The sequence below is a fragment of the Lutjanus erythropterus genome, chromosome 19 (genome assembly GCF_056507025.1).
Source record: "Lutjanus erythropterus isolate fLutEry1 chromosome 19, fLutEry1.hap2, whole genome shotgun sequence".
Taxonomy (NCBI): Eukaryota; Metazoa; Chordata; class Actinopteri; order Lutjaniformes; family Lutjanidae; genus Lutjanus; species Lutjanus erythropterus.
In genome coordinates this window covers 23,919,291-23,943,073 of record NC_139335.1, presented here as the reverse complement: position 1 = coordinate 23,943,073, position 23,783 = coordinate 23,919,291, and the positions used below count along the sequence as shown (strand labels likewise).

Sequence of the window (23,783 nt, the reverse complement as noted above, 5' to 3'; positions counted from 1 at the left end):
TTAGACCTGTCTCTGTCGCACTCTCACGGTGCGTCACAATGGCTGGTGCATAGACATAATTTTAGAGACAGTCTGGTCCATGTTAACATGGGTTAAAGGAGAAGTCTATTTCCAGAGAGGGCTCCTGAGCCTGCTCTCTCTGAACAGCATGCCCTGACCTCCTGCATTAAGACAGTGAGAAAGTGAGTCATTGAGAGTTTTTTTTTTTCTTTCTTTTTTTGGTAGGCTGTATCAGTCTGTGTAAAGCTTTATGATCGCTAATGGTGTTTTAACAATCCACCAGGATAATGTGTGAATTTCAGAACACGCACATATGCTCAGCCATCCAGAATAGCTAATTTTCCCCTGTAGCGTCTCAAAGGCCTGTGAGTCATCCTTGTGACGCTGCCATCAGCACCTGGCCCCCTGAGGGCTTTGTATATGTATACTCACATACACACTAAACTCTTGCTTTCTCTCCTGTTTTCTTTCTTGCATGTATGTTGCTTCTTGTCTTAATATTTTACCCTCTTTTCTATCCTCTTTTTATTTTACCCCTTCTAATCTATTCTGCATATCTTTATTTCTGCCCTCCTCTCTTTTCCCTTGTGCCATTTTCTCCTGCTCGCCATCTCTTCTTTTTCATCCTCCCTTTTCTCCATCTTCTCACACGTAACCCTGAATCACTCCTCACTCCCCATCCCCATCGTTCTCTTGTCCATCCTCTCTGTTGCTCCTTCCCTGTCTCTGTCTTCTTTTCTTCAACAGATTTGAGTTTCCTGATCAGTTGCCGTTGGATGAGTTCCTTCAGAAGCCAGACTCCAAGGACCCAGCCAACTACATCCTGCATGCAGTGCTAGTGCACAGCGGGGACAACCATGGCGGTCACTACGTCGTCTATCTTAACCCAAAAGGAGACGGCAAAGTGAGTGTCAAGGAACCAATAGTGAGAACAATTTTTTTTTATATGCACATTTCACCCAAAAATTCTGTGGGCATGGTTGGGGTTTCTGCATTACTAGCTGTAATTCTGAGATTCTTGCATTAAGAACACTGCTTGATTTTGTCATTGTTTGGGATAAACTAACCCACAGGTGCTCAACTTCTTTAGATATGAGATCTATTTTGTCATCATAATGAGTACACTTAATTTGATATTGTGCTGTTCTAGACTGGTCAACTGTAGAACTCACGTTTAACTCACAAAAGCCACAAAAATGTTTATAGTATTAAGATCTTTTACAACATTAAAAATGTGCATACATTTTTGGTGTATATTTATTATGATGATCTTGGAGGTGCCAATGTAAGTGTCTAACAGCTTTATATATTATACTTATTTGCATGAAATTATGTCCATAGAACATTGTTTAAAAGGCTGGTTGCCTGAGAAATGACAGATACAAGAGCCAAGATAAAAAAATATTAGCTTCCAGTTCTTTATTGACAAGTTATTCCAAAAATAAACAAAAATGTTAAAAATGAGGTGAAGCATTTGCTGAGCTACCCACTCAGATTCAGAGTTGACAATTAATGGTCTGATAAGCTACTCGACAGAATGGTTCTTATCAGTTTTACCATGTAATGTCAAAAGAACTGACCACTCAAAACCAATGTTGAATTGGCAGCATAGTAGGGTACATATTGTCTGTCAGGAAGGGATCATAACTGAGAAGAGTCCATCTTTTATTGCTGGTGATATCATTTAATATTAAGCATTTAAGCTCAGTTCTATTGTTTGTGTTTTCACAGCCATTTATAAAACAATGAAGTTGAGCTAGTAGTATGGCTTAAACATACCTATAAACCCACTCACCCAACCTGCTGAACTCCTGACTCTCACATGCACACATCAGTGCAGTGTATTGTTTTATTTCATAATTTGTAGACAAGGTCAACTGGTTGAGCGCCCCTGTGTTAGTCATCCTTTTCAGAGGACAATGGGAACTTTATACATGTTATAAGATAAAGTGACCAGGGAAATGAGTGCTATGAATCTGCATGTTGGTATTGGGGTTAATTGAAAGCTTGTCAAGATGATTTGACTGAAATGGTCGTCTTAAGTGCTCTCTGGTTTTCTCTTTTTCTCTCATTTCCTTCCTTCGTGTCACCTCCCCTTTTGCTGCACTGTCCTCCTCATCTTTCCATCACCTCCCCCCACTTGTCTGTCATTCTTTCTTTCCAGTGGTGTAAGTTTGACGATGACGTGGTGTCACGGTGCACCAAGGAGGAGGCCATAGAGCACAACTATGGTGGGCATGACGATGACCTCTCAGTGCGCCACTGCACCAACGCATACATGTTGGTCTACATCCGTGAGTCCAAGCTCAGTAAGTAACATACTCCCTCTCCTTCTGCCCTTCTGGCTAATATTAAACAAAAGTGAGCTGTTGGTGCCGTTTGTGAAGATATTACATGATTTTGCAATGCTAATGATATGTTAGCCTTGAGCTAACAGGCTAAGCACTAGTTAATTATATACATATAATAAATCAGTTCAAGTCAATTCATTCAATTGTAGTTCCTGTCAATCTCTATATTAAAGAGAATCAATCTTCCTTTCCCGAATAAATATGAAGTATGTATGAGAGTTTTCCCTGTGACTATAGCGCTGTCTTTGCGCTATAATTCTCACTTACATCTCTTTGTATCTCAGGTGAGGTACTCCAGCCAATGACTGATGTGGACATCCCCCAGCAGCTGGTGGAACGTCTGCAGGAAGAGAAAAGGGTGGAGGCACAGAAGAGGAAGGAACGCCAAGAGGCTCACCTCTACATGCAGGTCCAGGTAGGAAACCAGGACTGCTGTTGAAATGCTCTAGGGTGCTGTGATGCTTTGCACTTACTACTTTGGTTTCTGTTTCCAGTTTTTTTTTTTTTTAAATGTGTTCATTTGAGCTGCTTAGTGCAAATAGTAGTGTGTTAATAGTATACATGAGAAACTTATCTGCCATTGCAGCTTTATTCAAGTTTGGCAAACTAGATGATACAATAGAAACCTGGAAGCTTTCCCAGCATTTTTGATGCAGTGCTGCACAAGCAGGTAAAGCAGTGTAGCACTCACACAGTGTTGACATGCTAACCAGCAGATTGGGTCCTTCCTGGGTTTGGTTTACATACTGTGATGTGAGGGAAGTGCCTTGCTGTGGCTATGACTATTCCCAGGTCTTTATATATAATTTATCTAACCATATATTTATTTACACAAAAAGTGTCTCTCTCTTTCATTGCTTATAAAAATATATTATACCATCAAATCTTGTGTCAAAAAAATTAACTGACCAATTACAGTTAGTACTTAATCAGTGTAATACAATATGATATTACATTAAGGCAATGCTTATGCTATTGGTAGACTTGTGGTTGTTATTGTGACATAGATTCATATTAGAACATACATAGAGGACTCTTCAAGTGCCAGTGATGACTTTCTGTAAAAGCACAGTTGTTTTCTCTTTGAGCTGTAGGCAAAACTGTAGGTACCCTCCCTGAGCTGAGTGTGGTTGAGAAGGTGAGAGGAGTGAGTTAGGATAAGGTTTTATCCTGTTCAAAGATTTCAGCTGCTGTGCCCATATGATTTAGTCAAGTATAAAGTCACGATGAAAGGCTAATTTCTCTTCATTAATTCCCTCTAGAGCCTCAATAGGAGGAACAAAGAAATGTCACTTAGGCTTGTGTGCAGGGTTTCCCCCAGCTGAGTTGTTATGCCCAGTGTCAAGTATCATTTGACAGGGGCTTGGCGTGGGCCAGCTACAGACTGGTGGCAGCATAAGGTCGGCCCCTATAGTTTCTGTGATTACATAATCACAGCCAGCATTGCAGTATTGAGAGCTTAAAAAAGCAATAACACAGATTTCACAGGGCTCTTCGTTAAGTCAGTGCTGAAAGCTGGCTGGAGATTTGAAAATATTATTATTAGTCGTTTAATGAACACTTTTTAAAAAAAATCATCAACTACAGTAAAGTTTTACAAAGAATCAATGTACAGTCTTGGAATGCTGCATTCAACAAGAACAAAATAAATTAAATTACAATTTTCTTGAAATGAAAAAATATCTTTTAATTTAACAAAAGTCAAATGTCATATGTGCCATTATATCTATGTTTTCGATCAAGCCACCCCTCTAAAAATGTTGTTGCATCTTAAAAATGCATGCCCTGAAAATAAAATCCAACGATGCTTAGGCCTGGTGGGGGGGCCCAGCAGTCTTGAAATAGACTGGGGGAAACCCTGTTGTGTGATAACTGCAGTTTGCATTTTGCAACTTTGTAGAAGAGACTTTTTTTTCCTTCATTTGTTTAAACTAATCTCAGCAGTGGATCTCAGTTTCCGTTTCTCTGTTCTCTGTAGTTGTTTTGTGTATGACAAATAGACCCTAAACTGCAGTTTGAGCAAATATCTGCTGCTTTTGGTTCTCTTTTGTATGTTTTTTATTCTTTGTCCTGTTTTACTGACAGTCACAAATGTTTTCTTCCTGTCCTCTTCCTCCTCTGGCTAGATGGTGACAGAGGACCAGTTCTGTGGTCATCAGGGCAACGACATGTATGATGAGGAGAAGGTGAAGTACACAGTCTTCAAGGTCCTGAAGAGCTCCACGCTGCAGGAGTTTGTCCAGAACCTCTCCCAGACCATGGTGAGAGACTCAAAATTGTGTGAAAGGGATGTGCGTGATGTTCACAGAGGTTTGGTTTGATTACATCTAAATTCTGACACGTACCATCATTAAGAAGTAAACCTTAATCAAGTTTTAGAATAATTAAAAAGAATAACAACGCAGATTGGATACAGGATTCTGATTTTGTAAAATAGTCTCTGCTATTAAATTTATGCCATGTCCATTCAGATTACTCAATCATTGCTCAATATCTCTCTCTCCACATATACTGTATATTGAGTCACTGCTCTCAACACATGAGCCTCAATGAATGTGTGTCGATTTCACCTTTTGCCTGTAATGTGTAAGCTGGTGGGAGCCAATACATGCACGCATTAAATTCCTCTCCCACTGACTGATAGTTAGTGTACCATAACGACTTGAGGAAAGCCAAAAAAAAAAAAAAAAGTCAGAAATTTTTGTCATAAGTGGTCATAATCTGAAGCCCTGCCATAACACTTCTTGCCTCCCCTCCCACTTCTTTCCTCCTGTCCTAGCTTTTTTTTTTAATTGCAAATTAAATTAAACTCACATATTGATTTGTTGCAGGGTTTCCCGCAGGACCAGATGAGACTGTGGCCCATGCAGGCCCGGAGCAATGGAACCAAGCGACCTGCCATGCTCGACTACGAGGCTGACTGCAACAAGTCGGTAAGTGTTTGTGGGTGTAACCCATGTGGGTATTTATGGTATTCTGACATTTTTGGGAACATTTTCATCTGTTGTTTTTCCACAGATCTCCAGAAGTGCATAAATACCTCTAATCTAGAACACAGTCAAGACTATTCTGTTGCTGAAAACAATAAATTATATCACCTGGATTTAAATCTTAAATGTTGCAACTGCTGCAATTTTAAAAAATTCAGAAAGCTAAACAGGATCTTGGTTGAGAGTGTTACATGAAGTAAATGTAACGCATCTGCTGTCAGGAAAATGTGATCTATCAGTGTGCAGTCACCAATTCTTAGTGTATGTGTGTATAATCATTCATGCCCATGAATGCTAACACGACTAGGCATGACCACGTCTTCTACTCTTGCATATACAATTTAATTATTATTTTTTTTAATGTGGTGCATGTTTGCATTTCAGATGATCGACTTGAGCGACAACGAAAACCCCTGGACAATATTTCTGGAGACCGTGGATCCAGAGATGGCAGCCAGTGGGGCCACGTTACCCAAGTTTGACAAAGACCGTAAGTCGGACACATCAACCCTCATCCAGCTTAGCGTCACTTTTACAAGGTTTTCACACAATATTTTGTTAATGATATTTGATCTAGACAGCTCAGTGACCCATTTTTAGGTGGAAGAATCTCAATCTTAACCTTGTGACTGTGCAGCATGGCCTGTAAATCCTTATTCAATTTATTTTTTAAGATTTTATTTGTTTCAAACTGGCATTGCATGTTGTTTGTGTTGGCACACCCCCAACTTGAACCACTACCAACTTGAATTACTAGAAATGCTGCTTCACAGGTTATGATCACTGAGCTGTTGCTGTTAACATTGTAGGAAGCACAGAGTAAAGTAATATAATTGGACTAGACTTAGGGTTTGTGTAGCTTTAGTTTCCCTATTGAAATTTTAATACCAGTTTTCATCAGTCACTATTTCAGAAGAGCAACTGTATTTTTTTTAGTGACTTTGTCTCTTTCTTTTCAGATGATGTCATGTTGTTCTTGAAGATGTATGACCCCAAAACCAGAAGCTTAAATTATTGTGGACATATCTACACACCTATATCCTGCAAAATAAGTAAGTGGTAGCAACATCTTTGTCTATTTTAATCAAACACACGGTTGTACTTTGAAGTAAAAATGTGTTGATTAAATCATGTTTCTGTTGCTGTTTTCTTTCTGCAACTAGGAGACCTTCTGCCAGTCATGTGTGAGAGAGCAGGGTTTCAGCAGGAAACTAGCCTTATCCTCTATGAGGTGATCTATTTATGTCACTCACTCACTTGCTGGCACAATTCTCTGTCTTTTTCTCACTTGTTCTCACTCCATGCTCGCTGCATAACACACTCATGTTCTCATGCTCGTATATCTGACACACACAAGCTTTGCCACACAAATTCTCTTGTGGCCACAGTTTGACACTGTCAGATGTAGCATCTCACTTTTTCTCACACTTAAACTTTCTGTAGCTTTGCATGTCAAAATACTCTTAACCAACTGCACTTGTTCACATATGCAGCTACAGTTTGACTATATTTCCCATGTTGCCTTGTGTGTTACAGGAAGTAAAGCCCAATCTAACAGAGCGGATACAGGACTATGATGTCTCTCTGGACAAGGCCCTGGATGAGCTCATGGACGGGGACATCATTGTCTTCCAGAAGTAAGACTTACTGTGTGATTTCAATGTGGGATGTGCAATGTGACCTTATTTTTATTTATATATTTGACTTTAAAGCTATGATATGTAACATTTTACATAAAAAATGTTTAGAAACGTATTTTGTTGAGTTTTGTTTTAAAAAAAAAAAAAAAATCAGCAGACTTTTAATTTGTGGTCATCTCCTGAGCAATGGAGCAGCTTGTCAGTGAAATGAGGATGGCCTGGTCCACCTTAAAGGTCAGCCCACATTAAGTGAGCCTGTGTCAGAGTCCATGTTACTTTGGGGCTAACCCCCTCAGCAGCATTAAAAACATAGGAAGTTGGCTTGGATCTTGAGGAGCTGTAGCACTTATTCACCAACAGTGTGAATTTTACAGATAGGCTACACTTCACTGCAGGGTCCACACTCTGTGTTTCTTGTCTTGACTGCACACTCACATAACCACATTAGCAAGAGAGGAAGCCCAAAAAAAAGACGTTGATGTGTATGGAGGAAAAGTAGAATCAGAGTAAATTTTTGTTGAAACGCGACCCAGTCTCTCCCAGCTGTGTCCTCACTTGTTTTACTTTGTGCTTTGATGTCTGTCTGCCCTCAGTTTATGCTGCAAATTAGCAGCACCAAAAACTTTGCTTGGTTTGCGTCGGTGTGTTTTAAGAGAGGGGGACAGAGAGAGCACGCAGGGTACAGACTGATGGGCAAAGGGCCTGCTGAATCTGAGAAATGAAACGTTATTTTCTGATTGCTTCACAGCAGATATGTTCTTAGCACAAATAAACACCCCACACACTGCCACACAGCCCTGTGGCTGATTGCTTGATTTTGTCTGAATGTGGCCGTAGGAGCAAATTAGTGTTACATAAATACTGATAGCAGCGCCATTTGTCCAGGAGCTTATCAGTACTTTTGTACTGACCAATCAGGAATGGGTACAAATTTAGTACCATTTTTCTATATCTATCCCTAGGTAACAATGCATTTTCTACTATCTACTAGTTGTTGCAACTTCCAGGAAAACAAATGCTGAGAAAGAGAAAGGAAGACTGCAAACTTGACTAGACATAGCATGAATAAAACTTAAATATGTTACCTCATCTATGACCATGATTTATGCCTGAGTCATGTCAGCAAGTTTGGTGGTTGTTTAGCAGTGAAGATAAAAACTCAGCTCCTACTGTTACTTCACAATGTCATCAAACTGTCTTTTCTTGTTGTTTCAATGGGAGAGAGATCCCTAGCAGCCAAATTTGTGTATTTCATGTATTTAAGGGTTAAGATACACTGAGATGCTTTGATGCTAGCTGTGACTGTAATGGCTGAGGAAATGGTATAGCCAGCAAAGTCATCCCAGCCCTTGTATCTCAAAGATACCCTTTGGGGTTTTTGACCACTAGTAGTGCTGTGGTGCAATGTTTTTACAAGTGGATTACTATTTTGTTTGTTGCAAAACAATAAAAATAAGGATTCACATTCCACCATTCATTTCAGCTTAATGACAGTTGGTGGCAGTAAAGCACCAACAAACAAAGCAATAAACCAACATCTGCAGTAGATGCAGCACCACAGAATCATTTTTGTTTGTTCGCCCTAACCAGCCAGAATACATCTAGTGAACAAAGGCAGGTGTATGTCTGTGTTTGCATTTGCAACTTGCTGCTGCAGATATGTTGAAAAGCATGAGTAAAGATAAATCCACTTTTTAATCCCAAAAGTTACCTCTATTGTGGCAGTCAGAGCAGTCAATAAAAGCCCCACTACACATGCTGTATTGATTAATCCATCATCCTGCTTTCCTCCAATCATGAAGGGATGACCCAGAGAATGACAGCAGTGAACTGCCTACAGCCAAGGACTATTTCCGGGATCTCTACCACCGTGTGGACGTCATTTTCTGTGACAAGACCATCCACAACGACCCTGGCTTTGTGGTCACGCTCTCTAACCGCATGAATTATTTTCAGGTATGAACCATCAGACACATTGAAAGGTTGTCTCAAGTTTTGCAGAAAAATAAGTGAAAGGAATACATTAGCTTTCTTAAGAAAAAAAAAAAGACCATAGCAACAAAGGCTGGTGCGCAGTCATTAATCCATTTATTTGTCACTATATGTATTGTCTGAAGTAACAATGCAGTCCAGTTTTCCTGTGTTAAAATTGATCAAGTGCATTTCAAAATTGTTCCAAGAGGCTCCATTGGACTGCTGGCCAAATTTTGAGAAACTATGGTCTTAATTCTTGAAACCTACCAAATTCTAAGGTTGGAATGACGTGGTTAAATGTTTTTTTTCCCTTTTCCTCGCAGTCTCCCTGTTGGCATTTCAGTCAGCAGACACAGATGAAACCTGACTGGCCTGTGGTGATCCCCACTTGTAATGTTTGTTTTGTGTGTTTGTCAGGTGGCCAAGACAGTAGCGCAGAGGTTGAACACAGATCCCATGCTGTTGCAGTTCTTCAAGTCACAGGGGTAGGAGGGTTGTCCCATCCACACACACACACACAAACACACAGATAATGGTGTTTTGGGGAAAATTTCACATGATGAGGGATGCTGACAAAGACCCAAGAGGAGCATACTATGTGATCATAGTTAAAGTGTGCAGTACCATTAAACACAATACTGATCACCTTATTACACGTGTCTTTTCCAGTGTATGTCAATTGAGGAGGAATCAGAATATGGCAGTTATTGTTAGAGTTTTAACTGTAAAACTGTAATAAACTGAAAAATAAAACATCAGGACAGTAAAGAAAAAGATGGGGCACAATGTAAAGAGAGAGCTGGTCTATTTGTTTTGTACTTTTCTTTCTGGTTGGTATTTGCACCTACTTGCAGGATACAGTGCGTGTCCAAAGAAAAAAACAACAACACTGTAGCTTACTGGCCATTACATCACTCTTGATACCATGTAGACTTTTTAAATACATATTTGACTGTAAATGACTTGTGTCAGAGCATAAAATCAATGGTCTGATGATCTTTACAAATCAAGACTCAATAATCCAATAACATCATTGGCCTCAATACTAAAAAAAAATGTTTAAATCAAATCGAATTGTGACCTTAAAATCAAAAGTTGAATCGAATTGTAGATTTGGAGAATTGTGACACCCCTGCTATGTAGCAGAGATTCCATGGTGAGGACATTTTACAAGAAAAGATGAGTGATGAAGCTCAATATCTGGAACATTAGATTGCTTATTATGATCTTCAACATAGTACACACTGGTTGTAATGTTAGCTGTCTGAGCTAGCTTGGTTTAGCCAAATTAGCCTTAATTTAGACACCTTAGCACCAGCACTAGGGCTGGGCAATTTTGAAAAAATATCTAATTAGGATTATTTTGACCGATTGCAATTGTGATATGATTTGCAATATTAAAGGGAATTATAATTTTTATTATATCATTATTCTCAGGTTCAGTGACAAACATATTAAAGGATAGGATAGGATTGCATATTTCTGTGGGACATGAGTATTTAATTTAAAGTATTGTTGTGCTGAAAATATTGTGCTGTTTGCGAATTGAGAATTGCAGTTGACCATATTGCGATTTTGATAACATTTTGCTTAATTGTTCAGCCCTGGCACATACACCATGACTGTTTGGTGATGCTGTTGCTCCATATAATTGCTGTTCCAGCGAATGTCAGTCTGTACAGCTATATCCAGTTGTCCAGCAACTTCATGTCAGGATGTGATTATCCTTGAGATTAGAGTTGTGTTGCCTTGCTGTCCAGAGCAGACACTTTCAGGTTATAATTGTAGCATCCAACAAGATATTGATAACACACTTAGATGGTGGGGGCATTGGCCACGCAATGTAATCAGTGTATCCCCCAACATCATTTAACACCTACTACCATGACAAGCTTAGTGTGTAGTGTGTGTAGTAGAAAACAATATCTCTCAAGTTAATAGTGACAGAATTTTACTTTAATTTTCAAATAATTATACAGCTTTTGAAGTCCTGCTTGCATACAGAAAGAAATGGATAGTGTATATTCATACAGTTTCCACAGCCTGTCATGTTTGCTTTGATTACTTGCACCTGTCAGTAGAAATGTTGCGTAACCTGTCCCCCCCCACCTTTCTTTGTTGTTTTCCTCTGACTCCTCCCGCTCTACCTTCCTCCCGGCCTCCTCTATCTTCCTCTCCATTCCTACTCTGTTCTGCCTCCGCAACTCTGAATTTTCACATCTTTCCCTTCTGCACATCCCCCACCCCCCCACCACCACCTCCTCTTTTCTCTTTGTCCACTTGCTGCTTTTTTTTTTTATCTCCTCCTTCACTTCTTTTTTTCCCCACCCTCTGTTTCTCTTCACCTGTCATCTCTCTTTCCTCCCCTTTGTCGTCCTCCCCCCCTGCCTGGTGGTGTGGTGGCCAGGTACAGGGACGGTCCAGGGAATCCTCTCAGACACAACTATGAGGGAACACTGCGGGACCTGCTGCAATTCTTCAAACCTCGGCAGCCCAAGAAACTGTACTACCAGCAGGTAGGAACAGCTCTGGATCTCTGGGACTTACCTGAATTGTTGTTGTTGTTGATTTTCTTATTTGAAGGTATAGTTTGACCTGAGACCGCTACTTTTTGGCAAAAAGGATTAATTTGATTTTTCAAGCTATTCCTGTAGTCTGTCTTTGTTTCTATATTTGTTGACTTTCACTGTTTCTCATGTTGCTCATCCTCATAATTTTTATCAGGCCTTGTTTATCTTAACATTCTTTTGTTTTTGGGTCATTCATTCATTCTTTTCTCTATTCCTATTTCTCAGTCTAGCTTTGACTTTCAACTACAGCTGCAACGATAAGTCAACAAAGCAATAAGCTGTTGGACAGAAATTTATTTGGCAATTACTTATATTTTGTTTATATTTGCCTTTTTTTTTTTTTAATGCTGCTTTCTACATTATATTAAATGAATATTGTTGTGCTTTAGGACTGTTGGCTGAGCAAAGTAAGGGCCTTTTTGGACCAATCGATTAACTGATTAAACTAGAAAGCAACTGTCAAATTAATCACTAATCAAAATTGTTAGTTGCAGGCCTACTTTCAGCCTTCTTTAATGTTTCATCCTGCATATTTTCTTTCTAAAATGTTTTTGGATCTTATAGCAGAATGAGGTCTGACTAATACTTCATCATTTTTCTAAGTAATGAAAGATGCTTTCTGCTGTCCTGAAAATTTCAGGATGTCTGTACGGTAAACCGTACTTCAGATGGAGAAACCAGATTTATGTCATGCACTGAACTGATGGATGTTCCAGTAGAGGAGTGTCAGGCAGGCAGCTAATTATGCTGTGGCTTAGTTTGCACTAGAGTTAACAAAGCTAAAGCTAACTTAGCCAGCTTACAGCTAGAGCTGCACGATTAATTGTTAAAGAAAATCACTATCTCAATTACATCCCAGTTACTGTTTCACATGTTTTCCAGATCAGTGGGACTCCTCCCACCTCCCTGAAAGAAGCAAAATATTTTATTTGTATTATTTACCTAATTTATGTGCACTCATTTAAGTGAGAGTAATACTGCATTTTGCTTTTGCTTGGTTGCGCTTCTTTCTCTCCCTTCTCTCCTTTGCTGTGTGCTTCAACAATGTGCTCTCACACGGAGCGGATGATGGAGAGAGAGAGAAATGCGACTAAGACAGATGACCTTTCTTGAGTTAACAACCAGTTGTTACATTATTCTAAGTGAAATAAAAGCTTCCCAACAGAGTAATTTATTAATGTTATCCACCCAAAACTGAAGATAAACACGTAGACTCCAAGCACATCAGACCTGTTTAAAGTCTCCCCCTCAAACAAGCGTGTGTCACGACTCAACTCATGGTCACTAGGAGTTTTAAAAGTGTGTCCAGCTCTCAGTACTTTAAGCTTTTAACTGAATCTTTGTGGTCTGAAATTTAGTTTGTCTCCGGTGTCGTTGTTTGTGCTTTGTGGTGTTTTGTGCCTCATTTTACTGTTCCATGTTTGCATTTAGCTGGATAGGAGATGTGTTAAGTTACTGCTGATGAAAAAATTGTTGATTTTGCTGTTTCATAATGAAAGCTTTTAAATAACAAAGCAATAGGCTTGTCATTGTGAAAAATTTATGGGCAAAACAACCGTTTTACAGACATTATTATAGCACATTATGTATGGTTCTGTGTATAAATTATTTATTCAAGAGATTTACCTTTACACTCTGTTTGTGTTCAGGACCATTTAAGTGAGTTACTTGACTGGTTGAAAGTAAGAGGAAAGAAGGCTTGAGGTATTTCTTTTTACAGAAGATGTCTTTTTTTCCTAATTGGGCATCTAGGAGTGAAATAAGTATTTTTGTTGGGGAAAAAAAAGAGAATCGTGATCTCAGTTCTTAGGCAGAAAAATCGTGATTGACATTTGAGCAAGAATCGTGTAGCCAGACTTGAAGCTGTGAGCTTGTATCAAAAAAAGGCAAGAAAAAATGAGCCACATGTTCATCATCTTCCTTCACTATGTTACTTTCTAAACAGCTGCTACCCTCAGCCTCTCTGGAAGTATTGGGGAGTTACATAGTTTTAAAGTTTTTAAGTATCGTTCAAAGTTTTATAGATAAGTGGGAAAAGAGATTCTTGAAAATTGAAAATGCTGTATGATGCACACACAGCTGCAACCGACATTTACTTTCCATTGTGGTCTGAATTCTGGACACATTTAATGTGACCAATCATCACAGGGTGTCGTCTACACATACTGGCTTCCTTAATACAGCACGAAGTTCAGCAGAACTTCTTTCTAATTCTTTCTCTCTCTTCTTGTGCATTCACAGTTAAAGATGAAGATAACAGACTTTGAGAACAGGAGGAGTTTTAAATCCATATGGCTCAACAGCCAGTTCAGAGAGGAGGTAAAATACTCTCACACGTTACCCAGCCAGATAATGCATGTTAGTCTCACACACTAGTACTTCCCCTGAGGAATATTATATACATAATAAGTCAAATATTTAGTGTGATTCCAGCACAGACATAAACTTTTTGTTGATTGTTGCAGGAGATTACCCTCTACCCTGACAAGCATGGCTGTGTGCGGGACCTTTTGGAAGAATGTAAAAAGGCAGTGGAGCTCTCTGAAAAAGGCTCTGAGAAGCTCAGGTATCCACCCTGCAGGAGTGTGTGTCATTGTTTCAGTGTTGTGTTTGACAGCTACAGTGTACTGTAGCTGCAGGTATCTCACTCTGAAAATTTAGCATATGATGGTCAACATTATGAAAGTAAATATTTAAAAACACATTTCCAAACACTATCACTTAGCTTTACCATCCGTTTTATGCATTCTCAAGACATTTCTAATCACAGCTGTAGCATTTTCATACACATAGGTGTGACGATAAGATTTCACATTGCTGACGGATTGAATAAAGCCATTGGAAGCCAACAGTAGTGTCTGCAAGTCACTAGTTTTTTTCACTCATCTGCCTCCACCCAGAGAAAATAATGTACCCATATGTTCTCCTGTAAGTCACATCTTCATATATCGAACATTTCCCCTCCAGTGTCTCTTGGGTCAGGACCAGTTCAGAGTGCAGCCTGGTCAATTTCAGCCAGTAATGGAACAAAGAAAATTGACATGATGCCAACAAAGAAATCTTTCCCAAACATTTACAAGAAAATGTTTGTTTGAAAGGTTTTTACTGTGCTTTAAATCAGTGGATTTCAAAACTTTTTGTTCCCAAGACACACCAAAGGGTTTGCCAAAATCTCAAGCCACAGCTGTATTCATATCCATGCAAGATACCCTATATGACAAACCTAACCAATGGAGGCAATGAGTAGCCTATTAACAGATCAGAGTGCAGATGGGGGAATAGTAGGTGTCAATCGATAGCAAAAACTGGAGTTTGCTTTGATGGAAGTTTCCATTGATAATGTTGTAAAACCTCAAAACAAAACCAACGTTGAACCAATGTCCACTCATGCAAAATGCGCTTGTACTTTTTTGCCTGTATGGCTGTGAAATGGGTCTGAAATTGCATTCATAATCTAATCTTAAAAAGTCTTAAACTCGATGAAATCTGCGGAAATCCTGTTCAGAAATATTTAGGGTATAGAATTTGCCTCTATTGAGAAACGAGTGTGCACAAACTACTGATATAGTAAATTAAATATTCATTCATAACTTTTTTGTATAGTTGTATATTGATAAATATACAATCCATACTTTATCATCAGTTGAAATTGATGATTAAGTATGGTTGTTACAAAATCCTGAGGCATGCTTCGACTTGCCTCACGGCTCACTGTTTGGGTACCATTGCTTTGAATCTTTGCCTGGTGATACCAGCCTTTTACCTCCATTGTGAATTTCGAGGACAGCAGCAGCCACAGACTGCACAGATTCATCTCATTTTTATAAACATGCTGTCTTTAACAACTCTTAATTTAATGTGATTTTATGCTATGAAAAATGAGCTACTGTAGAGTATTAAGCCTTTCTTCCTCTGTCTGCCCCCCCTCCCCGCAGGCTGTTAGAGATAGTAAGCTATAAAATCATTGGGGTTCACCAGGAGGACGAGCTGCTAGAATGTTTATCTCCGGCTGCCAGCCGCACCTTCAGAATAGAGGTAAGTGTGTATGCGAGGCTTTTCCTCTGTCTCTCTTATTAGTTTATTTTTGTCTTTTTTTCCCTCTAGTCATTCCTCCACTTAACAGGCCATCAGTGCGACAGTTACATTTTTTTTTTAGCTGGCCCGCTAAGTTTGTCTGCATAGCAGCCATTATGGCAGACATTTTGATTAATTGAAAACCAAGCTGTAGAAACCTTCTGACTGAAAGTCTGCTGCATTGGAACTACACATACTGCTGATATCTGGTTGAATTGACCACACCCTGACACTATAAACAGTAATCTAGGGCTGTGCCATGATAGAAAAACATCTACCATTTCATATTATGGTCTATCATATTGCTCTGTTGTTACTAATCAGGGTTCTTATGATTGCTGGAAATCCTTGAAAACACTTCTACACTTGATGTGTCATGTTTTAAAGGTTTGAAAAGTGCTTGGATTTGGGATGAAGTGTCTGAAACTACTTGAAATTTTAATTGCATTACTTTCAAAATAAATCGCTGTCTGACTGAGTAGTGCATTCTTTAGATGAAGAAATAAAAGCAAAAAAGCACAGAACAAAAGCCTAGTTGCTTTTGCCTTTCACGCAAAATGAAGGCAACACCGCTCAAGCTATACTTGCCACTCTGCACGTGTGATTATGCTTACTGTGATCTGTCAGTCTTTTGTTGATGTGTGCCCAACAGTGTGTGGGAGGCTAACAGACGACAACATGCTGGGAGATTGCTGCTTCATTAAGTATTCATGGCTTGAAAACAAAAAAAGAAGGATTTGTCTAGTAATTGATTGTTGTATCGGCTCAGCCAGGTTGTATAGAATGGCAAATCTACTTAAGGACAGGTGCCTAATTTTGAAGCATGAAACTTTGTTGTTTGTTGTGTGTGTCATCACTCAGTGGAATTCTGTTACAAAACATATTTTTTGTTCTTCATAGCACAGTAACATCTGATTTAATGTGATGAAGAAATTAAATGGGGCCTGTCATTTACCACAGCTGTAATGTGCTGGAAAAGCTTAAAATGCTTCACATGTTTTTGAATTTGACTTAGGAAAAAAGTGCAGGAACCCCTGAATTGCGCTCTTTACAGTGATATTTTTCATCATTTGGCCAATGTTTTGCGTTCTTTGATGAACATTGATGCAGACAGGAAATTTGAATGGAAGCAATGCAAACAAACATGGAGGAAGGAACACACTAAGGGTCTACTTCTGTTGCATGGATGTAGTTTAGGTATGAAAAGTCTGACACAGACCAGAAAAAACAATCTTTGTGTCTTTTTTAATTACGCTGCAGACCAGTCCCCCCAACAAACTCAAACACCACTAACCTCTTTTACCACTTACACAAGAATCATAGCAAACAGTATGGAGAGAGACTTCCAAATGAGAGCCACAAGTACAGTTGAGTGCTCAGAACCAACCCCAGACTTGGACGTTCCAAGAGGCTATTGCCCACGGCACACCATATGGCAAAGAATCATGAGTATGGAAGTAGAGAACTGCTGCCATTGCAACTTGCATCTCCAAGACAAACACATGAAAATAGAATGCAATGATTTGCAAATACTTTATGGCCTGCCAAGATTTTTAATGTTCAAGCTTCATTGTCTTTTGTAAATATATACCTATTCTGAATTTGATGCCTGCGACACATTTCAAAAAAAGCTGTTACAGGGAAACAAAAATACAGGGAAAAAAAGTTGTGAAATTCTCAAAAAACACCTGTTTGGGACAACAAGTGATTGGATATGAAAGGGGCATCCTTAAAGGGCTCAGTCGTTCACAAGCATGGATGGGTTGAGGTTCAACAGTTTTTCAGCAATGTGAAAAATTGCTTGACCAAATAGATCAACAGTTTAAGAACGTTTCTCAACACGAAACTGCAGTAATTTATGGATTTCACAATTTACAACCCATAATATTGAATGCGGTGACCTTTGACCTACATCAACAACATCCTGAAACGCCCCAGACTTAGAGCCTGCACTCATCTGAGATGGACTGATACAAAGTGTGCTGTGGCCAGACAAGCCACATTTGAAATTGTTTTTGGAAACATGTGATATGTGTTTTTATCTGGATTCTCTGGATATCTAGATTGCACTGTAAAGTAGCAGCTTAATGAGCTGAGCTGAACACACACACATTTTGTAGCCTGCTCTAAGTAGTCACTTAGTAACTGACTTGACTAAATCTCTTCTGTCATTTTTCCTTTTTTCTTCACTCAATCAGGAGATTCCTTTGGACCAGGTGGACTTGGACAAGGACAGTGAAATGCTAATCCCTGTTGCTCACTTCCACAAGGAGGTCTTCGGCACCTTTGGGATCCCCTTCTTGCTCAAGATCAGACAGGTGTGTGTACGCAGACATGTGAGAGCTTTTTGTCTACTTAACTAAATGTATTGCTCTGTTTCTCATCTTCATTCTCCGTGTTGTCTTTTCTTTTCCTTCCTCGACTCCCACCCTGGCCCCGCCTCCACACAGGGCGAGTCATTTCGGGAGGTGATGAGGAGGATCCAGACCATGCTGGACATTCAGGAGAAAGAATTTGAGAAGGTAAAACACCACACTTGGCTCGTACAACCAGAGATGATTGAATGTTGAGTGCAGTTTTAAAGGTTTTCTAGTGAATAATTAACATTTTATTTACTAGCCAAAGTAAATGAATAAACATATTTCAATAAATGTCATCGTAACTGTCCTAACATATTCAACATCAAGTGTGGCATAACTCAGTATAACTAAATCAGTCAGAACACTTACTTAGTTTCCTGTGGGGAAAACATTGGTAGGCTGTCAAATAACTTCATGTGTGTTTTGTGTGTGTGTGTGTTTGCTCTCAGTTCAAGTTTGCGATTGTGATGATGGGGCGGCATCAGTACATCACTGAAGATGAGTATGAGGTCAACCTGAAGGACTTTGAACCACAGCCAGGTATTTACTTCTGCTGTTGTCACTGTTACTATACTAACAGTAGTGACTTTTACACATGCAGCAGGCTGCAGCTACAGTAAAACAACAGCCTGTCCATCACGCCGACAATCCTGGGAAATCAGTCACTTTAAATGAGGTCACTGTGTTGGCACAGCAAAACGCTCAAGGGCAAAAAACTCTAAAAGTACCATGTTGGCCAATTAACTTCATGTATGAACACATTCCTGGTTAATACTTTTTTAAAAATCGTGGAGAGAGCACAGATGGCGGCTCCAGGTTGTCATCGGTAAAGGCTGTCTAACAGCAAAGTAAAATCACTGTTTGTGTTAAAGGAGTGATATAACGGCTTCACCTCCCTGTTGGGAGTTGAGTTGGCTCAGATTCAGACAGCAGCTGCAGCAGTGGGAGAAAAAAACAGCAATTGACATGGATTTTTTTATGATTGGTTTGTGGAATTAATTGTGTAAGTTTCGTAATAAATCTCCAACCACAAACACACCCATTTCAAACCCAAAACAGGATAACAATATTTCAAATTTTGATTAAATATGAGTAATACAGTAGTACTTTTTGTACTGTTCTTTTGCTTACTATTATGTACCTAAGACCCTAAATTACACAATTAAATGACTGTTGTGGATTTTGGTTTACAGAGGCTTCAAAGCAAAACTACGATGGCAAGATAAAACTGCCTCCTGAGTGAACTGTGTGTGGCTGAATAGGATAGACCTGCACTGCTGTATTTATAACATCTGTCATAATGGTGGTACTTGGAGGGCCTATAATATTTTCTGTGGTGCACAAAGTTCACGCAACGCTAGTATTCATGACTTCTACATTTTAGTAGCCAACTCCTAAACTTGTTGTGGGAAACTCATGTAGGCAGGATCATCCTTGGGGTCGTTCTTAGAGGCTGTTTATGTATGAGCCACAATAAGATTGGACTAAACCCCCTAAGCTTGTTAGTCTTTTCTTTTCTAGATACTCTAAATTCTGTTTATTTAAAGCTACCGCAAGGAACTAAAATATTGTGTTGATTTTGAAGGCCCTTGTGGACACAAACAGTAGTGTTTCTACCATAATAACCAATACAATGTAATGTCAAAAATAAAATTGTCTAAATAATGCCACCTTTTAACTGACTAATGTACTGTACCTGGGAAAATGTAAACACAGGCTGGTTTCATCAATAATGTAACGAGGTGGCAGCCATTAAGAATAACTGTACTGTAGAAATGGCCAATCTTCTCCTGGATGGTTTCCTTAACTTATATAGTGCATATAGAGACATCAGTCACAAATAGACTGTTTCATGGCCAGTAGCTTTTAAGTGTCAAAGATGCATCATTGCAGTAAACAATGCGTTGTCTGTAAATGGTAGAAAAAACATATATTGTAACACCCAGAGTTTTCCACCAGAAAACTGGGTGACCATGCGGCCCTCGAAAAGATGAGCCTAGTTCAACTGTTTTTTGTCAGGCTGCCCTGCATGTTTTTTTTGCAGAGCTGCTGTTTTGGCATTCCCACTGCGTCCACGGACTGGCCTGATACAAATAAATAAGAGGGCTGAGTTTTATCACAGTGCTAAATTCAGTCCGGCCCTGTCCTAACCCAGAAATCTTAGATTTCTTTGTTTACCAGTCTGAGAATTTCGTTTAGCTCAGTAGTTTGTATAAAATCCTGTATCAAGTATGGCCTATATTTTACAGTACCTAACGAGTCCTGCATTGTATCAAATTAGACAAAAACTAGACTAACTATACTACTACACTCTAAATAGACACCACAGACCTAACGGTACAATAGTAAGATGCCACAAGATGTACTTTGTATCAAACTATATATAATAAGGTCTTTACTAAACCCCTTTTAGACTTTATTAGAGGTAAATTAGGGATACATTACATCAGAACTGTACTGTAAACTAAAAAATCTAACAAGGGTCAAACTAGAAGATAATACACTTAGATTACAGTACAGTTCTGTTGTAATGTGTCCCTAATTACTTAATTATTTTGGATATGACAGTTGCTGTCACAGATTAACACTTTCACTGTTGTGTCTCCCTCCAGGTAACATGTCCCACCCACGCCCCTGGCTAGGGTTGGATCATTTCAACAAAGCTCCAAAGAGAGGTCGCTACACCTACCTGGAGAAAGCAATCAAGATCCACAACTAAAGCAGCCCGCCCTTCCTCTTTGTCCTCCTCATCCCCCTCCTCCTCCTCCTCCTCCTGCTCCGCCTTCCTCCCTACCTACTTTAACACACCATAACCACAGACTGTAACCAACCGCGTGTGTTTGTGTGTGAGAGACTGCGTGGGCGTGCGTGCGTGCTCGTATGTGTGTGTGTGTTCATCACTTTTAACACCCCCCCGCCTGGACACCTCTACAGCTCTACACCGGCACTATGTCTTCAGCGATATGGATCTTGCTGCAGCTGACGGATTATCCTTCAACCACAAAATAAACTGCACCAACCACCTCCTGACTGTTGATTTTGTTGTTAATTTTCTTTTCTTTTTTTTTCTTTTCTTTTTTTTTTTAAATCGTCTCCCTCTACATTTGAGGCTGTTCGGTTGTTTTTTTTCCTGGCTTCTCTACCTGTTGATTGCCTGTTTTTTTTTTTTTTTTGCCTGTCTGGAAGTGGGAGAAATTAAATTGGATTTTAATATAAAATAAGCGGAGAGGGGAGAGGAAGTGGGACACAGTATAAATATAAGTATATATATATACATAAATATATATATATATATATATATATATGAACTTCTAGACTTAGTTTTTTTTCCTTTTCCCACCCCACTCACCTGCTTTTTTTCTCCTTCAGATTTTTTTGGGGGTTGTTTTTAAATAAAGAGTTGTTTGAAGAGGCATCATGCTGCTGTGTGGAGTTTGATGGAGGGATGTTTACGAGGACTAACTGACAGAAAAAGAAGGGGGAGGGCCAATGGTCTTTTTTTTTTTTTTTTTTTTTTTTTTTTTTGGCAAAAGAAACAGCTGCAAACTGGCGTCCATCCTAAGGCTCACTAGTTGCCCTGATGTGGTTCTTTATATTTTCTGCTCCCATCCTTTTAGTGCAACAAAACAAGTATTTCCAAGTTTACACAAAGTTCTTTCTCACTTAGTTTGGTTGGAGGAAAAATGAATTAATTTTTTTGTCTCTTTCTGCAGATCTTGTATAATAAAATAAAAATCCACAGCATCTGTTTAAAAATAAATGGGGAAAAAATAAGGAGGAAATTTGTCTGTATTTCATCTTGCACGTTGGCACTTAATGTCAGAGGTTTCTCAGGACTGGCAAATGTACATTTTGGTTGTGGTTTTGAGTTGCTCAGTGACTTTAAAGGAACACACACACACATGCACAGACATTAGCCCCTCGACTTTCTCTTCCATTTTTGTTTTTCCAGGGGGGTTTTGATGTCTTTCTCAGTCATTCCTCCTCTGAACGCAAACACACACGAGCTTCGTCATCCTCTCTCTTGATTGAAACTGTCGCCCCCAGGTGATTGGGAGCAGTAATTGCGCTATGCTTGGTAGGGAGCTGCAGACACTTCGAGCCCACAGGTTTGAGGATTGTGTAGAGACAAAACCAGCATTTTAAGAAACACTTTAAGCCCTATGAATTTTTTTTTTCTTTTTTTTTCTTGTTTCCTTTAAAGCACAGATGGAATGCTCCCCTAATAGCGCATAGCTGGCTCTGTAAAGACAACATTTAAGAATTGTATATTTAAAAATATGAACGTGTAAAATTAAAGAGAAACACACGCCTTTGTTGTTGGGTACAGAAGGAGCCAGGTGTTCATATTTCTTGTGTGTAGGGTTTTCTCTTTTTCTTTGCGTTCCTGATGTACCATTGACGATTTTTTTCTGTTACATTTTTTTTCTTTTCAAAACTAACTGCATTGGTTTTGTCTTGTTAAAACGTGCAGTACAAAGATGACCTGCAGAATCACACCTTAATTTGATCTTTTCCAGTTTAAAATCCTCAGTGTAGCAGCAGTGTACGACAACTATTCCTGTATATTGCCTTTTTGCTGGAAAATGTATGTTGAATAAAATTTTCTATAAAAACAAAAACACTGCTGCTTGTCCATACCAGTGCTCAACCCGAAAAACTGTTGAAGGAAGCAGTAGACAATGTGGAAAATACACTTGTTTGCTTTTTGGAGAAGATTAATACCAGCACTCATGTCTGTCTGTTAGCTTAGCATACAGACAGGGAAACGGCTAACATTGCCCTATTCAAAGGTAACAAAATCTGTCTACCAAATCTGTCTAATTAACACGCTATGACTGGGTTGCAGCAACAAAGATTAATTTCCGATAAATTCTAATCAGAGTTAAGCAAAACTAGGTTTAAAATGAATAATTGCAGATTTAAACTTAAGCAGAGCTCCGTTGCACAATTAAGAATTAATCTCAGTTCAGTAAATCCAAGTTTAGTGATTAATAGTTTAATCTGCGTGGAGATGCCTGCATGTCCAAAATAATATGAATTAATAAATTCAAACATTTTTCAGGAACTAGTGAGTATAAAAGAAGGGGTGGAGGACTTTGAGTTGCTCTGTATTCCTTAATGTTGTGTTGTTTTCTAGCTAGCTAAAAAGATGCAACCCGACTTAAACCAAACTAATGTGCGATGGAACTCTTGAACTCGTAATTATGATGTGGAAAGTCGCACGACATTGCAAACTTGTTCAGAAAATTTTCACTTCAGCGCTTTGTATATGATAAGAGGGGGGCGTTCATATGGACCCATTTTGTCGTCATGGTAAACACAACCCCATTTGAAGGCACCATAACTTCCTGGAGTCTCTGCTGGTTGCTTGGTAATTGCTCAGACCCTAGAAACATATTAAAAATGCAAGCTGTTTTCCATGTTTCAAGTGTTTGCTAAGCTAACTGACTGCTGACTGAAGTCCTGTATTTACCCGACAGACATGAGAGCAGTGTAAATCTTCTAATCTAACTCTTGGCAAGAAAGCAAACCAGTGTGTTTCCCAAAGAGTCGAACAATTCTGTCAAGATTTACAGTTGCCTTTGACCCAGAAATTGTTGATGCCTTACTACTTGGATGGCTAGCAAACTTAACTTGTCTAAAACTCTCCTACATGCAGTACATTTTTTCATGAAGTTCAGGACCCTATTGTCATGTACAAGTTGATGTTGTGAGTCTCTACGATTTCATTTCAAAAAGGGTCATTTCCTGGTGAGGTCAGAGGTCGGGTCCATATACAGATACATAGACATACGTATGAAGACGGCGTATTGGACTTAAG

The 23,783-nt window shown here is 39.1% G+C and overlaps 1 protein-coding gene across 4 annotated transcripts in view; it reads left to right on the top strand.

Moving 5' to 3' along the window:
* The window catches only part of usp7 (ubiquitin specific peptidase 7 (herpes virus-associated)), a 35,973-nt gene extending 14,240 nt beyond the window's left edge, over window positions 1–21,733 (top strand). For 2 of the 4 annotated variants that reach the window (XM_084745274.1, XM_084745278.1), the window contains exons 13-31: window positions 748–925; window positions 2,165–2,309; window positions 2,636–2,766; window positions 4,478–4,612; window positions 5,183–5,284; window positions 5,726–5,831; window positions 6,301–6,393; window positions 6,505–6,572; window positions 6,878–6,978; window positions 8,784–8,937; window positions 9,373–9,440; window positions 11,363–11,471; window positions 13,767–13,844; window positions 13,991–14,091; window positions 15,461–15,560; window positions 17,798–17,917; window positions 18,050–18,121; window positions 18,409–18,499; window positions 20,572–21,733. In XM_084745274.1, coding sequence (XP_084601400.1) covers window positions 748–925; window positions 2,165–2,309; window positions 2,636–2,766; window positions 4,478–4,612; window positions 5,183–5,284; window positions 5,726–5,831; window positions 6,301–6,393; window positions 6,505–6,572; window positions 6,878–6,978; window positions 8,784–8,937; window positions 9,373–9,440; window positions 11,363–11,471; window positions 13,767–13,844; window positions 13,991–14,091; window positions 15,461–15,560; window positions 17,798–17,917; window positions 18,050–18,121; window positions 18,409–18,499; window positions 20,572–20,678 — 2,059 coding nt within the window. In that variant the 3' untranslated portion in view covers window positions 20,679–21,733. The remainder of the gene's footprint in view (window positions 1–747; window positions 926–2,164; window positions 2,310–2,635; window positions 2,767–4,477; window positions 4,613–5,182; window positions 5,285–5,725; window positions 5,832–6,300; window positions 6,394–6,504; window positions 6,573–6,877; window positions 6,979–8,783; window positions 8,938–9,372; window positions 9,441–11,362; window positions 11,472–13,766; window positions 13,845–13,990; window positions 14,092–15,460; window positions 15,561–17,797; window positions 17,918–18,049; window positions 18,122–18,408; window positions 18,500–20,571) is intronic. The other 2 variants (XM_084745277.1, XM_084745276.1) reach the window with 2 other exon arrangements.
* Window positions 21,734–23,783: the final 2,050 nt, after the last annotated feature.